This window comes from Megalops cyprinoides, chromosome 10 (assembly GCF_013368585.1).
Source record: "Megalops cyprinoides isolate fMegCyp1 chromosome 10, fMegCyp1.pri, whole genome shotgun sequence".
NCBI lineage: Eukaryota > Metazoa > Chordata > Actinopteri > Elopiformes > Megalopidae > Megalops > Megalops cyprinoides.
Genome location: NC_050592.1, coordinates 27,604,633 through 27,621,453, shown reverse-complemented (window position 1 = coordinate 27,621,453; position 16,821 = coordinate 27,604,633). Strand labels below are relative to the sequence as shown.

Below are 16,821 nucleotides of genomic sequence, written 5' to 3'. Positions count from 1 at the left end.
GTTTCTAGGTTGGGCAGAATTTAATGAAACCCCAACAAAACAGAAAGTTTTCGCTCCAGAGAGATGGACGGGGGTGTGGTGGAGAAGGGAGAGGCCTGCGATGTTGCCTGTTTCTGCCAGTTAATTTGGCTGTTTGTTGTTTTGCTTTTTCCAGGTCATGAGAAACAGGGGGAAGGCCCAGCTCACCTGTAAGATGTCCTGGTTGATGCCCGTTTCCATGGAGATGGCCGGCACTGGAGGAGGGGCCTGGGCACTGTCCCCTGTCACTTGCTCTGACAGCTCCAGCAGCTGCTGGATGACGTCGGTCACTCCTGCCGAACCGTCGGCCCCCGTTACTGTCTGCCCCGCCTCCACCACCTCCTAATAAGGACAGGACAGGGCCGGAGAGGACGAGAGAGGAAAAGAGAGGAGAGGGAGGGACGGAAGGAGAGGAGAACGGCACCGATGAGAGTAGGAGGTAAGAGATGAAAGGGAAAAGTAACGAGAAAGATTGATCTGAATGAACTGATTCCATGTGTTGACGCCCGCAAATTACTGTACTCAGAGACTTCCCATAAACTCACTGCCTTCATAAGCTAGCAGGCAGCATGTCACAGACACAGACACTGCCACCAGTGGCCCTGGTTATATTGGAGAGTGTGAAGGAGACCCTGCTGTTGTATTCAGCATTTAACACATATGGACATCAGCCAGTCCTCACCTGTGTGTGGGGAGGATCTTCAATGATGGAGATGTGCATCTTACTTATGTGAGCGTTGAGGCTGCCAAGCTTTTTAAACACACAGCTGCAGTCCAAACACGGGAACAATGGCACTCCCTTTGACTGCAGAGGGAGGGAGAGAAAGAGAGAATTACTGGGAGAAAAAGAGAGAGAAATGAGAGGCAGGCTGACATCATCTCTTCTTTTGGCTACAAACACATATTCAGTAAAATATTCAGTATTACCAGACCTACATTACACATATTCAATACATAATTAATGTCTTTGTAACTGTATAAATCATTTTCAGATATGTCCTGAAATGAGTAAGTGCAGTGTCTTATGTTAACTACCTAACTAAAGCTGTAAGTGCTGCCTGACCTATATTAATTCATGTTACAACATGCCACCCGGCACACGTACAGCCCTAATGATGGAGTTTGTTTTTTGGGCGACATCTTAATAATGTGTCAATTATTAAACTGTCACTGAAAAACATATAAAGACAACCCCTTAAGCTTCTCAAAAAATTGATGGCAAGACTGACTACTGATACAATTTTCAACTTTTTTTTCAACAAGTTTACTGTACACACAGATGACCAGTACAAACACTTCAGATAAAAAGGAACATTTCAAATTGCCCAGTGAGAACAAACATTATGAGGGAAACCCTGAAACAAAAATGAAAAAGCTAAAAGGGTCCACCTCAATAGAATTTTCCATTTATCAGAGGAATATCAGGTCACACTTGGCCTTGGAGATGATGGATCACCATAAACATAGAGAACTTATTACACATCACACAATTTAAAAGTCCATTTGTCTGGTGTCAGCAATTACACAGATGCTGAAAGTACAGTATCTCCCTTGACCAAATATTTGCAGTGCATGTTTCAATAGCCAGTCCAACAGTTGTATTTAAAGAAGGCCTACAGAACATGTTTTCCTCAAATCTGTGACAGAAGGACTGAGCAGAAGGAGTATTTTCTATCTGGCATGACTTTCATAATGGCCTGTATAATCTTCTTCTGCCATAACATTTTTTACCTCTGCACAGATTGATAGATTGAAGGGTCTATTGCATACCAAAGTATTCTGCTCATACAACACTGCATACTGTATATGCTAAGCCTCTCAATGTCTTTGACACCTGATGAAATCGTGTGCCATGGAACAACAGGTAATAACTACGGGCTGGTTAGCTTTCAAAATGGACTGTTGGGCCTCAAAAGCAAAATGACATGCGGAAAAAAACAGGACTACAATGTGACTGATATCACCCTCTCAAACAGATTGATCGGATTATTTGCAGCACTTTAAAAGGGAAAAAGTGCTTTTTTGGAGAATAGCCTGCACTCTAGTGCGAGGGACTCCGTTCAGCTGGACCGTGCCGCTAAAGAGGGTCGACCTGTGACAGGAACGCCCGTCTGAAAAACAAAATGTCAGCCATAAGCAGACGCTCTTCTCTCACTCCATTACACCGCCTCAGAGTGCTTTGGAGATCGTACTTTAGGCTCTCCCGAAATAATCATCACCCCTTATATTTCAATCATGGCGCACCTAGCAGAAGAGGCTCAAGGGCACTTGTGCGAATAAATGGATAATCAAAACGCACAAAAAAGTTGCTAACTCGTTCCCCAAACAAAGCGTCAGATCTTGCTTTGATTTCAGCCTCGGAATACGCACATGGGTGTCACTGCTTCCAATCAAGCGACAAGGTGACTGTTGTGACGGATATGTTCAGTTGAACGCTGCTTGAAAGAGGGGTTATCAAAGACAGGCGCTGGGCTTTGATGTGCTAAGCTTTCAGGCAACGCCAGCAAACAGAGCAGGTGGAAACTTCAAACACGCGTCGCTCCATTACTTCTATCAGCATCCAGCCAGCTCTCCCCATCCCTCTCCCTCTCTCCCTCAACCCATCCCCGGTCTCCCCATTCCACCACCCCCTCTCTCCCCCCATTCCCTCCCTCCTCTGTACACCTCTTTCTCCCCGTCTAACTCCTTCCCTCAGATTTCTCAGCGCGGGCTGTTTTTGTGTGAGCAGGCTCTTCTGTGGCTCACCCCGCGAGTGCTCCCTCCTCCCCTGCCTTTTTCTGGCTGTTGCACCAATGCTATCTCCTATCAGCAGCTGCTGTTTGTGCCACAGTGCACCGGTGACTCAAATCCGGAGTGACTCCGCAACGTCGGGGGGGGGGGGGGGGGGGGTGGGGCAGAGGGCGAGGGCCGCGGCCGTCACCCGCAGAGCGGCGGGGGGTCGTTCCTAATGAAGCTCGGGCGACACCCGGTTCAGACACAATCCACACACAGCCGACACGGCCGTATCCAGCTCCAGAATCACCCGAAGGGGGCAGAGGTCATTATCGGTGGAGGCGCGCCGTCAGCACGGACTGGTTCTCTCTACCCGCACCCCGCCAAAAATGAGAAGGCTTTGTTTTCTCCCCCAAACCTTCCTTCCATACAAAAACTCCAGCGTGGGCCTTTCAGGCATTGATTACAGTGAAGCCACTTTGTTCATTATCTTCCTCTTTTTCCTTTCTCCACCACCACAATGACAAGTGAAAACGGATGCGTGCACCGTGGCGAACTGAGCTGCCTCCTATTATTTGTTTACCCTTCTGACACGGGGGAGTGCATTAGTGGTACTGTTGTGTGCGTTTATGTGTGTGTGTGGTGTGTGTGTAAGTGTGTGTGCGTGCATTGTTTTTTTTTTTTTTTACTCTGACAGAAGCAGAACAGGAGACAACTCACCGAGCCTCGTTAAGATACTGCATCATTAGGCAACCCACGCTGCGGCGCCAAGTCTGCGGCAGTGTTCTGGGGACTCAGGCCGCTGACGCCGACTCGTGGCGTATTATTCGACCAAGCAAGCTGACAGAATACTGAGTGACAGCTGAGGAGGCTGAATGGACCTACACCATTCCCACTCTTAAAAATCCATATTCTTCCCTCATGCGAGGCCAAGAGCTGGGGGAGAGGGTGTTTCGAGGCTCCACGCACGTTATCATTGTCTCCTCGGAGCCCCCGCTGTGCGACCGGAGGAGGAGGCAGGGCCTGAGTGCTCCTCAGAGCCGAGGCCCCCGCAGGCCCCCGTGAGACCCTGCTCGGATTGGCCCTTTACAGGCGCGCTAGCCCGCAGCTAGCGCCCGTACCTTCTTGTTTTTCTCCAGACCTGCACCGCACAGCAGGCGCTTGACGAGTGCGGGAGTGCGGGAGTGCGGTGGCGGCCGCAGGCCTTCCACTCCAGCTCCGCACTTAACCGTGCAGCTCAGCAAGCCTTTATCTTCGGTGAACCAAGTAAACTTCGAAGGCTCTAAGAGTGAAGGGTGGCACCTGGAGTAACCTATCGGACTGCAGGCCAGAGGAAACTGAGCTCACCCACAATGACAGCCCCAGGGCACATGTTGATGGCAATATTGTACACTCAATAGCTCTTTATACAGGATCAGAGGATTCAGCTGGATTTATTTAGTAAAGCAAGTTAGTAAATGTCCAAATGAATAAGTACCTGATGTTCTGAAAAAGCCAGCTTTATCCAGTTTGTGGCTTTCACGTGCGTATATGGAATACATTATCCATTAAACCATCAGGCTGTTTAGGCTATGCACCTTCCCTAAGGCTGGAACTGCTGTGTTGCACATGGGATTCAAGCCTAAGACCTTCTGGTTACACTTCCCATGTGCTAGTCAACACTGCCATTGACGTCAGAGAGCACAGCTTAGCAGTGCTGTCTCGGGGAGGGGGGGGGGGGGGGGGGGGGCTACCTACCTCTGAATGCACTCTCTGGATGTGCGAGTGCAGGTTGCCCTTCTGGGAGAAGGAGGCGGGGCACAGCATACAGAGGTGTGGCTTCTCGCCCGTGTGGCGCACCATGTGCGTCTGCAGGACCACCTTCTGGTTGAAGGCCTTCCCACAGTGAGTGCACTTGTACGGCCTCTCGCCTGGGGTAACACAAAAGCAGCCAATGAGGAAGGACCTACTCTGCTACCTCACGCCTCGACTCTATTCAGCCCAAGTGGGATGTGATTTGTCTGCCACTGAGTGATAAGGTTTCTCCCACTCCCTTAAAAGTTATTTACTGAGACTGGTAATCAAAAGCAAGGAAAGAATACGACAAATGTAATTTACAAAACAGGAAAGGAGCGTGCCAGTTGTGTTTGAGGTACTGACCACAAACATTCCAGAGCCAAGAACAGCTGATCAACCACCCTTTTACACGAGGAGAGGTATTGTGGTAGACTCGGAAAGTACTTTAATTGGTACGAGTTTGTGTGAGGCAGGCAGCAATACATGTAACTTTTTAGCTGCTAGTGCCAATGCATTAAAAATCAAAGTAAAAATCGAAAACTCTCAAGGCAATTCTAGGTCTCTCAGACTCGATGGTGGCAGAATTCCCAGGAAACATGGACTAATTAAGGCTAATTATTTGTAAAATTATTTGAATTATGGTTTATTCGAGGCAAAAAAAACAACAGAGAAACTGGAAGTGAAGACAGTGTGCCAGCACCTGAAATGATGCAGCAGGAGGGCCTCCTAGTGGTGATTCTCAGTAGCACAGAAAGACCATTCAAACTAGATGCAATTCCCCATTATTCAATGTGTACAAGCCCTGTACAGTTAAACACCTCAACACAAAGATACCCAAAAGAGATGTCTCCTAAGCTGAAACAAAGACCATAGACAAAATACTGTTATTCCAAGCAACAACATACAGTAAAGATTATACTTCAGAATCTTGATAACTGCATTGTATGCTGCTCACCTGTGTGTATCCGAATGTGTCGTACCAGCTGGCTGGGTTTCTTAAACGTTTTCCCGCAGTGTAGACAGGCGTTTGTGAAGCCACTCCGGTCAATGTTTCTCTTGTAATTTCTCGAACTGCCGATAATTGGTCTGATGAAATATTGAACAAAAACCATTTCAAATTCTAGTATGTGCTAAAATTCCAAACTCAAGCATTTATTTTCTCTCCAATCATACTTAATTACATTTCTTTGCAGCGTGACACTTTCATAGATAAATAGTGTACAGTTAAAACCTTGAACATCACCAGAGAGTCACTTAAAGTATACCAGCACACACACATTTCTCAGAACAAATCAAAAGCTTTCATTACAGTTTATTTTATTAGGAGTTTGAAATCATTCTCAAGGTCCCCTGCAATTCAAGATGAAGCGTACCAAACACCCTCCTTGAAGAGGGCTTTTATTTCTAAATGCTTCCTATTTCCACCCAAACACTTTCCACAGGGTTATTTTTTCCCCAGAGAGGTCCCCTCTATGGGATCATTGCTGCATTAATTCATGAGGGTTTATATGCATGAAATACCCTGATGCTAAAAAGGCCTAATTTCACAAAAAAGCTCCAAAACTTTGCTTTAGTGTCATGCTACAGTGTAGCTGATTCTTTGGAAAGCATATGCTATTTGGGCTGTGCAATTAATCACAGAAAACAATATGATTAACTACACAGTTAATAACAGTAATCATAGAAAATAACATTCTTCTTGTTCTTGTTGTTCTAGTTGGCTTACTGTAAATCACAGTATTTTTCAGGGGACATGCTGACCAATGCTTTCAGAAAATATTACAATTACTATTTTTAATGCATATGGTGGGTCATGTTTTTAGCAATCCTTATCACCCTTATCAGTTGCTTAAAAAACTGGAGTGTGTTAACTAGATGGACAATATTTCTAATTTCTAATTTAAACATCTGAAATGTCAATAGATAAGCGCACCTTCAGCTTTTAAACACTGAACATACATTATATGGACAAAAGTATTTGGCCACACCTGTTTCATCTCCAGTGAAGGGGAATCTTAATGCTTCAGCATACCAAGACATTTTGGACAATGCTATACTACCGACTTTGTGGCAACAGTTTGGGGAAGGCCCTTTTCTATTCCAACATGACTGTGCCCCAGTGCACAAAGCAAGGACTATAAAGACATGGTTTGATGAGTTCGGTGTGGAAGAACTTGACTGGCCCGCACAGAGCCCTGACCTCAACCCCATCGAGCACCTTTGGGATGAACTGGAACAGAGATTGCGAGCCAGGCCTTCTCGTCCAACATCAGTGCCTGACCTCATAAATGCTCTACAGAATGAATGGGCATAAATTCCCACAGAAACACTCCAAAATCTTGTGGAAAGCCTTCCAAGAAGAGTGGAAGCTGTTATAGCTGCAAAAGGGGGACCAACTCCATATTAAAGTATATGTATTTGAATACAATGTCATTGCAATGTAATGGTCAGGTGTCCAAATACTTTTGTCCATATAGTGTATGTACTACTGTCACATGTGTTTGCACTTTTAAAAGCTGGGTGATCATTTTTAACCTCCCTGAAAACTATAAGACTTTCTACCCAGTCCATTTTTTGTACATTTGAACTGAAAGACATTTACGTTCAGCAGACACTCTTATCCAGAGTGACTTACAAAAATGTACTTGCTTGGAGGGTGACTTGCATGCCTTACATTTTGTACAGTACATCTTCCATTTAGACAGCTGGATATATGCCAAAGCAATTTAAGATGAAAACCCCTTTCTCAAGTGCCGATCAACAATGCCACACATGGGAATCAATCCTGCAACATTCTGTCTACAAGCAGAGTTCCTTAATCACCACACCATATTTTACACTTGAAAGAAACGTAGGTTTCAGTAAAGTGGGTTTCCTGCATAGTGGATCTGAATGATATGCGTGGCTGTAACAGGTGAATGGGGCGCAGGCCCGTCTCTCACCTCATCCTCAGGTGGGTCTTCATGTGCTCCTTCAGCTGGGAGGACATCTTGAACTCCTTGCCGCAGGTCTTGCAGGTGTACACCTTGTTCCCGGAGAGCTCCTTGCGGTGCTCCTCCAGGTGCAGGCTGAGCTGGCTCTGCAGGACGAACTCGTCCCCACACTCGGTGCAGATCAGGTTCTGGAGGGGAGGACCGGGAGAGGAGAGGGGGTAAGGACGGGGATAAGGGCACAGTGAGTGAGGGATGTCACGGAAGACAAGGAAGTACATTCTGATGGGCCTTTATAGTTGTTAAACTAAAGTCATAATTAAATTGTGACTTGTCTATCAATCTCAAATTGCAAGACGTAACGGTGCAGTATATGCTACTAATCATCTCCACGTGCCAAATGAATTATTGATGATGATGAACACATACTGTATACTGAATCATAGCTGCCAGCTGCTTTTCTATCAAGTTTTTTGATGATGTTAAGAGTTTAAGTTACTGTCAGTACATTTAGAAGGGAAAATACTGTAATGTCCTACATGCTCATTAGTGTTCATACAGTATGATAAACAATTTAAAAATGTGTTGGTTTGTACACCCAATATTATTTTAGAACATAGTCGACCCATATCAGATAATTCCACACACCATTTTACTGCATGCTACACAGCTGGCCATGTTTTAACAGGAGTAAACATAATCAGTGGTGTTATGCGCATACTCTAGTTAAGTGCATAACATCATTATGGCCCTGAGTGCATGCAGTTATCAGGAGTCAACAGTGCATCCTAACACATCGTTACAGCCCATTAAAATGAAGTGTATAATGCTATGTGTTAAAATTATGTCCCAACGCATTTATTTAGAAGAGTAAAGCCTTCTGTATGCATTCTCCAAGCCTTTTCTTTCAAGTGTGACATTAACCACACTGGGGGAAAAAAAACCCCCAACAAAGACCATTACATGCACGGTAGAAACACAGTTAAATAACACCCCCTGGGGAGCGTTCAGTGTGCGTGTATACATTTCTTCTCCTCTTCAAATGCCTTTCTATCTTGGATCACTCTTAAATGGATAAGGGAGTTCAAAGGTCATGTGGCGATTATATTCAGGGAATCGGCGCTCCAAATATGTCACCCCTATGTGCATAGACTCACGCTGCTCTCACAAACAACAGAAAAAGGGCCGGACGGGAACGTGTCGCCGCGGTGACGCACCTCCTCCTTCTCGTGGAGCATGATGTGGGACTTGAGGCTGGCCACTCGGGAGAACTTCTTCTGACACTCGGGGCAGGTGGGGTCCTCGGTGGCATGGGTGGACTTGTGCAGCTTGAGATTGAACTCCACGTTGAAGGACATGGGGCACTCGTCGCAGCGGTGCGGCTGTTGCGAGGCGAGGCGGGAGGGGGCGGGAGGGGTGACCAGGATAAGAAAAATGACCACTTTCAGGGGGCAGTAAAGGTACCAGTTTTTGCATTTACACAGTCACCATACATGTGAACTAAGAAGCTATTTTCTTCCTCTTGCCACAGCAGGATCTTAACACCCATTTTATTAACTATATTGGCATATAAAATGGCACATGAACACTCTTATGTATCACTACCCAGTTTTCTTCGGAGACTTGCTGTCAGTAAAATATGTGACAATCAGACATTCACGTAATAGGTAGAAAACACTGATCAATTTGTGCCGTTCACCATTCAGCTGGGAGACTAATCAAAACTTCATAAGATAAATGAACAAATTCAGTCCTTATTCCTGGAACTACTATTTTAACATATTCAACTTAAAAGGTACCCAGCACTGTTTTAAAAACAAACTCCAGGGTAGCTGTTGGGACATACAGTATGTGTATATAGTATGTGCTTGATCCATCCATCTAAGCACTTTCTCTGTGGTTCATTGTTAAAAAAAAAAATGACTGCATGTTTCCAGATAATACACTATTAATTTGAGGTTCCAGTCATATATCCATGTGACATGAGTCCATGAGACAACCCTGGGTGCCCTATAAATGTGTTAAATCCACAAAATTTAAGACAGCCTCTATTATTTGGTTGTCAAAAAAGCAGTTTCTTCACAAATGTGTATAATTTGCAACCAAATTCATAACCTCTCTGTCCTCAGACAAACATATATCTTGTATCTTTGCCTGTGGTGATGTAGTCAACCATGTAAAGTCCCACAGTGTCCCAGGAGCATGACCACTGCACTCCACTTGCCTTATCGTTGACCTCATGATCCCGAATGTGGCGCTGAAGCTGACTCTCTTTGGTGAAAGACAGAGAGCACACAGTGCACTTCTTCTCTCTAGTGTCTGCATGGCTGAAACCAGAATTCTCTGGGTTGGACTCTTGCAATCCTTCTGCAAAAAGGAAGACTATCAATAAAGCGTTCTAACACATGCCCCTTTAAAGCATATGTTCCTGCTTATGTTAACAACCTGTTGAGCTGTGTAGATAGTATTGAAATTAGTCAAGATTATAGGTGAATCTTCTGTAGGCTTCTGGTGGTATTTACGGCAGTGATATCGCTGACAAGTGCCTGTGCTCACAAAACATTAAATAGAGTGAAGGGGGTCCCAAAATTTGTTTAAACAATACAATTGGATATCCTATTACTCTTGCCCAGTTATTCCATCAATCTGGGGAAATGCTTTCCATAACAATGGTAGTGTTGACAATGAATGGGTAACACCAACAGCTAGTTGTAACGGTTCATTGTGTAATGTTGGGTTGGGCTTGAGCACATAACTAGTAGTTAGCAGCTCATTTTTTGAAATGGGTGGTTAAAGCAAGGGCTTTGACATGATCAAGTGGCTAAGAATGGGCTACTGCTATACATAGTGCGACTTCGGTGCACCCGCAAGTTCACAAAATTTGGCATAGTAACTTTGCTAGCCTAACCAGCTAACATCAGCTATAGCTGAGACTGTCATTCAGCAACTCTAAGTTAGCTAGCTAGACAACAGCGTTGCAAAATTGTAGCTAACAAGCAAGCAAAAGTGCGGTTATGTTAACGTGGTGTAGATGGATAACGTAAAATCTGTGTTCATGGTTTTGAAACTGGTCACACCTTGCTTGCAACTAACTAGCATGTTGATTACGTTAGCTGAATTGTCAGTCCAATGTTAGCTCAAAATGTTAGCCAACTCAGGCTGAACTTAGCTAGAATGTATCTATAAAAATGTATCTACATATCTTACACAAGGCTAGCTAGCTTCACGGAAATACTTTATTAACTAGCTGTCTACCCACTCATCTAGCCAACTACTTCAGACAGTTTAGCCAACAGAAAGTTAGCTAGCTAGCTATCCTAGCTAACTAACAACTGCTACACAGTTAGCAAGCTCCAGTTGCGTTACAAGCTAATGCATGTGGCCAACTTAGCTTTTAAGTTCAACCTTGTCAAAGCACAGTTCCGTAGCACTTGGGGAGCTAACAACTTGCTAGCTGCGTGCAAAAGTCAGTAACCAACGTTTTCTTTTCGTATTTCTTAAAATCATCTTCCGCACTAGGTAGTTAGCTGCTTGGCTAAACGTTCAAACTGGCTGGCTAGCTAGCTACAACTCGATTCACACCAGGAAACAAAACAAGGCAGCACCCGTCCAACATCAGCGCAACGTTTATTTGGCTAATCAAAAGTGTTGTCCCGTCAAACGTGTTTACATTTGTAGCCAGCCCTCCGCTCTCCCCGCACGAAGCGCACTCCACGAGGTGCAAATTTAGGATGGTTCGGACTAAGTAGAGCCACCAAATGTTATTAATATCATTCCGCCTCAATCACTCCTTTTACTGCACAAAAGAAATGGACACCAACAGTACTATATCCGGGGACTATATACACAATGTTCAAATGATTTTATCTCAGAGCCACCGCAATTTATCCAAGGCTTGCCGGCGTGGTTAAAACGCTTAGACTGTGCTTTATTTATTCGTGGCGTTTTGGCACTGTTTACCTGTTTCATCGTTGGTTTTGTCCCTCAGTTTGCGAGGTCGGCCCCGCGGCATAGTTCCAGGTTTCAAGGCGGGTGTACTGTGAACGATTTGGATTTCAAAATGGCGGCCAAACGTAGAGTTCTTCGCCGACACGGAGAAGGGAACGGGGCCATGAACTTTTGTGTCGATATGGCTCGGTGCGAATGTGGAAGAGGGAGCCCCCTAGTGTAGAGTACTGTGAATCACCGTATAAGATTTCATTGGTGGGTTACTACAAGTAAAATGATTTTTAGCACGTATTCATATACTTTATAAATACGTACAGTACTCACGTTTTCTTTTCAAATTATTAGAAACACATTAAGCCATTTAATATTTCTATAACACATCGCTTTCTATTACATCGACGATGCGTGTATTTACTAATTTAAATAATAGATTGTATTTTGTGTATTGCATTCACAAGTTTCAAACTCAAAATGTAATTAAAAATTAAACAGACTATAGACTTGCAAGGGAGAGTTCAATAATTTGTTTTTCCTGCTTCTCGTTGATTAAAAAGAGGTCTTTCTTCAGACTTCATGTTATAAATGACAAGAAAAGAAATTAAATCAAAACAAATAATTATTGTATTCATCTTGCCACTTTATTAAATGCACTGTATAGGTCACTCTGGATAAGATTGACCTTTATATCATAATAATATAATGTAATAATATATATTGGTAAAGCAGTAATTTCTTGTTTTTTCTCCTTTTTGTTGTGTGTGTGTGTGTCTGTGTGTCATTATTTTTAATATCCAATGCTCAGTTACCAGTTTTACATGTTAAAATGCTACAGCAATAGGACAAACAAGTTCTAAAGGACTGGACCATGTTATGTCATGCCAGTTCTGCCAGTATGACATCTGACCCCTGACAGAACTTTCATAGGGGTGTGTCTGGCCAATGTATCTGAGTAGTTGGGAGGGAATGGGAGTTGTCTGTGCATAACTGGCCATCTTGACCAGACTATATGTTGAAACCTGAACACTGTTCAAGCATATCTGAGCCAGCTGAAGATGAGTGGTATGTGGTGTGCCAGTCATCCTCTATTTGGTGGGAGGTAACTTAGCGCTGGGTAGAACAGAGTAGAAACAGAGCATACAACAACAGATGAGTTAAGGCAGTCACTTTACCAAGTCCTAAAATTGACTCAGCTTTATCTGGGGGGGGGGGGGGCATTTGCACAGATGACAGGAAAGAGAAGTTGGCATACCTAATTGAAAGTCTACCATCAAACCCCATGCCACTAAAAACAGAATAAAGTCAACAATAGACCTTATTTAAGCCCCTATGAGAAACACAACTCAATGTAAAAAAAAAAAGTTACAGACAGAATCACAAAGCAGCTGCTGGACATCATGCATCATACAGCATTAGATGCAAAGCAGCTATTCAAAAAAAAATGAGTTAAAGATTTAAGAATGAATCATTGGTAATTTTATTAGCCTTTGTCTGCTAGTCAAAAATAAAATGCAGGAACACTTACTTTAAAAATCAGTCCTTCTGTTGTGAAGTGTTCACTTTGTTAATCTCAGTCAGACTCAGTGGGATGACCTATTAGGAATGTGTAAACAGATTTTAACTGTCTATGACAAAAAATACCAAAAATGTTATTTTATCAAAACAAAGAGGAAGGCGGTCAGGAGTGAGTGGCATTATGTAAACGGGGCATTAAAATGGCCGACAGGTTTATCCTTAGTCTATCCTTGACATCAAAATAGGATGTACTTTATTTTATAAACTTGAATAAGGACATGTACTGTAAAGTGAAACATATTTATCTTCGAAGTGCTCTCAGTCTCTGGTCACGCTACACATTCAAAAAAGCAACGTAAGTGATTATTGCAGCATTGAAAGTTACAATTTCTTCATTGCTCCTTGAAATCTCTTTATGCTGTTACAAGCAAGACAATGTTATTATGAGGGGAATGGCTTGCAGAGGGTTGGCATGTATAATAGCGTGTGTAGGTATGGGGGTGGTGTGAATTTTTTGTTAGAGAGGGAGGGGGAGGGTCTCATTATGAGTGTGTCTCGGAAGGCAGAGGGGGAGGGGGTCTGTCTGACCACAACACCAAACTTTCTGCCCGAGAACTACAGAGCTGGCTGCTTCAGTAGCACACCATTGCCACAGCACCCCCCCCCCCCCCTACCCAGCCAAACAATGATTTCCTAACTATTCCTGTGACCGGTACTAAGCCTGCACGTGAAATCAAAGCACGCCCACTGAGAGAGAATCTAACAAATAACCCAATGCTCTCTTCGGTCACTGTTGGCAGGGCGACTCGTTGGGTACTTCTGTTTGTGAAAAAGAAAATGTGAGAAAGACTTGTGAGCACAAAGCATAGCTAGGTACCCTCTGCACATTCAATCATTTAATGAACATGCAGTACAATAACTGTCAGTTGAAACATCCATTCAGCAAAGTGTCCATGACATTAATTCATTCACTTGCCTGCTGGTAGTAAGTTTTTGTTCTGAGTTTTTTTTTCAATGTATTTCTAATAAGAATACACACCTGGACTTTTGTTGTGGGTCCTGCATTTTGTATGTTCGTAAACAAAATACAAGTGGCCTAGTGTGGCACATTCCCCATACACTGCAAATTTCTAAGCTGTTAGTGCATTTGCAACTTTTTCTCAATTAAATAGCATCCTGTTGTCATAATGTGGGTGATGTTCCACCAATGGCATGTGTAAAAGAAAATGTCTACATCGTCAATTATATCACATATCACTGGACATCTGTAACATGTTGAAATATGGTTACAATAATTCCTGTATAGAACAGGCCACATCAACATGAGGATGCTTCAGGTCCAAGAAGCAGTGTCAAGTCAGTCATGTTTCTCTGTAGGAAAAAAACGAGTCATTGACTTATCTGCTAGATTCAGAGCAAACCCATTGAATGCTACATGAAAATAAACTTGTATTCACCTTGTATAAAGGTGTAACTTATACCATATCTGTTGAATGGACCTACATGCAAATTAATTTGATTACCAAATATTTATCTTACCAAAAATGTTGTAAGAGACTTCAAATGTGTAATACAAATAGCACAAAGGAAATGTCCTCACAACTAGTGGACGTTTTAGAGAATCACTTCCCAGATTCAAACAGCAGGATCTTTTCCGTTAGTTGAAAGACAAGTGGATAATCAAAACTAAGACTACATTTTGAGAAGACCACCAGTTTCTTTGCTTTGCAAGTTTAATGCAAATCCTGCATTTTGAGGAAGTACTACGGATGCACTCTCAGAGTAACTTCACAGTGAAGAACAATACTCTGTCACATTTTCCAGTATGTTTTAACCCTGATTTCGATGTTAGCAGTTGGTTTCATTTATATATTTTCTTGATTTTTAAGAACAGCATATATTTCTTTTCCCAGTATAACAGTGTGATAATCAGCCACCAGAGGGCACTGTGGAGGGACTGTAATGACGGAGAATGGAGTGAGGAAGTGCTAATCCGCCGGCCTGTCAAGACCGCTTTGATAAGATCTGTAACGTCTCAACCGTCACATTTTAAGATCGTAGTCACGTTGGTATTCTTCACTTCCTGATTGCTTCATGTGTAATGATCTACACCTTTTCTGCAAGTGACTTTCCTTCTGTTTCGAGTCTAGTCTCTCTATCTGTCTACTGTATCTATCGAAATGTGTGTGTGTGTCTGTGTGTGTGTAGAGAAAGAAAAAGGTAGAGAGAGAGAAAGAGAGATGACACTAGCCATCAACTTACATACAATGAAAGTATCCATTTGTCAGAGCAATAGTATCTTCAATTCATCTTTGCAAATTCATCAAACATTGACAAGTCACAGACCATGGACCCTTTAAAACAACTATACATATTAGTCTTGAGACTAAATGACTGTTCTGTGCAAGAAATGAGCTCAAATGTTCATTAACAGCAATGATCTCAAACAGCAACAATGAAAGGAAGTGAATAGTTTTCAATTCACTGTCCCTGATGCATTAGCCTGGGCGCTGGAGTCTGGGCGCAAGCCTGAGTGATTGGAGGATCTCACTGCTGTGTAAACAAAGAACAGAAAATGAACATGAAAACAATGCTTGTGATATTCCTCTGTGTATGTGTATGTGCGTATGTATTTCTGAGGGTGTATCTGTGTGTGTGAGGCTGTATGTGTCTTTGTGTGTGAGACAGAAGTTGTATATGTGTGTTTTTGTGTGTGTGTGTGCCTATAAGCACTCCACAGTGAGTGGTCAGTTGAGAGAGATGTCTTCCTGTGTTAGCTCTCCTCAGCTCCCTGCCTGAGTTTGAATATGCTGAGCCTGTTCCCTCTGTAAGTGCCCCATGTCTCCCAGCATTTTCATCTCTGCTCCCTGCCCCTGTGTGCATGAGTAACACTGCCCATCTCCCTGCATGACCTCCACAGCCACTCTGCAACCTTCTGCTCAGCTTCCAGATCATTCATGCTCATTCATACTCATCCATCCATACATCCATCTATCCATCCAGTCAGTCTTACTTTCTTTCTGTCACTGGTCTCATTCTTTCATTGATTTTACATGAATATCATTGATAATCAAAAGTGGAAAGGCAAAGAAAGCTGTCAAGGTCACACGAGAATGTGACCCCCTGTACATTGTCCAAACAAATTGCCTTGAGAGCAGTTCTGGAGGTTGTAGGAGATCTAGCTCTAATGAGACTCTTTTTGTAGAATAAAAAGCAACCATAAAAAAATCACAGGAAGAAGCACCTCTAAAGGCGTTGCAGAACACAAACACACTAGTCCTTGAGGCCCTCAGGATAGAGTAAAGACCCATCTGTGTGGAAGGAGTTTAAGGTTAGCCGCCCCATGCAAGACCCCTGCAGTCAAAGGTTAAGACCTGCACGCACATGCAAACTTGTCACGCTGCTGTGTTGTTGACACGCCACGAATGTACACAGATGCCCCTTGTTTGTATGCAGCTCTGGGGTACTGTCAAAGGATGACTGTGATTTTAGACCTCCCCACCACAACCAGTGTCGTATCTAAATATTCGAGTAGTGTAAAGAGGGCCTATGTGAGACAAGACAGAAGAGATAATGACCATTTCTATCAACAACTGCAGACCTCTCAACAGGGGATTAATTAATGTGATTTCATAGATCATCTTAATGCCTCGTTGATAACGCAGTCACACGGATTAGTTGTGAGAGGACTGCATTAAACTGGCTTCAAGCGTCCGCATGGATGTTTAATGGAATATTAAAGCAATTCTGCATGTTGTTGAAGAGGGAGCTTCACATTGCAGTGGAAAGGTACATCTCACTGAGGAGGAAGGATTGGGGATTGTTGTGCTGTCCTCTCGAGTGGCTACGGGCCGCCTGGTTGGAAATGCGGTGTTAAGACTTTTGATTGAATGTACCGATTGATTTTCACACAGACGGGAGACGC

The 16,821-nt window shown here is 43.4% G+C and overlaps 1 protein-coding gene across 1 annotated transcript in view; it reads right to left on the bottom strand.

Moving 5' to 3' along the window:
* LOC118785132 (zinc finger protein 236-like) overlaps positions 1-11,463 on the bottom strand; it is a 58,640-nt gene extending 47,177 nt beyond the window's left edge. Inside the window, exons 1-8 of the mRNA XM_036539674.1 lie at positions 11,397-11,463; positions 9,661-9,803; positions 8,654-8,818; positions 7,449-7,627; positions 5,462-5,592; positions 4,468-4,640; positions 701-823; positions 187-360 (exon numbers count right to left, since the gene is read on the bottom strand). Coding sequence (XP_036395567.1) covers positions 187-360; positions 701-823; positions 4,468-4,640; positions 5,462-5,592; positions 7,449-7,627; positions 8,654-8,818; positions 9,661-9,803; positions 11,397-11,448 — 1,140 coding nt within the window. The 5' untranslated portion in view covers positions 11,449-11,463. The remainder of the gene's footprint in view (positions 1-186; positions 361-700; positions 824-4,467; positions 4,641-5,461; positions 5,593-7,448; positions 7,628-8,653; positions 8,819-9,660; positions 9,804-11,396) is intronic.
* Positions 11,464-16,821: the final 5,358 nt, after the last annotated feature.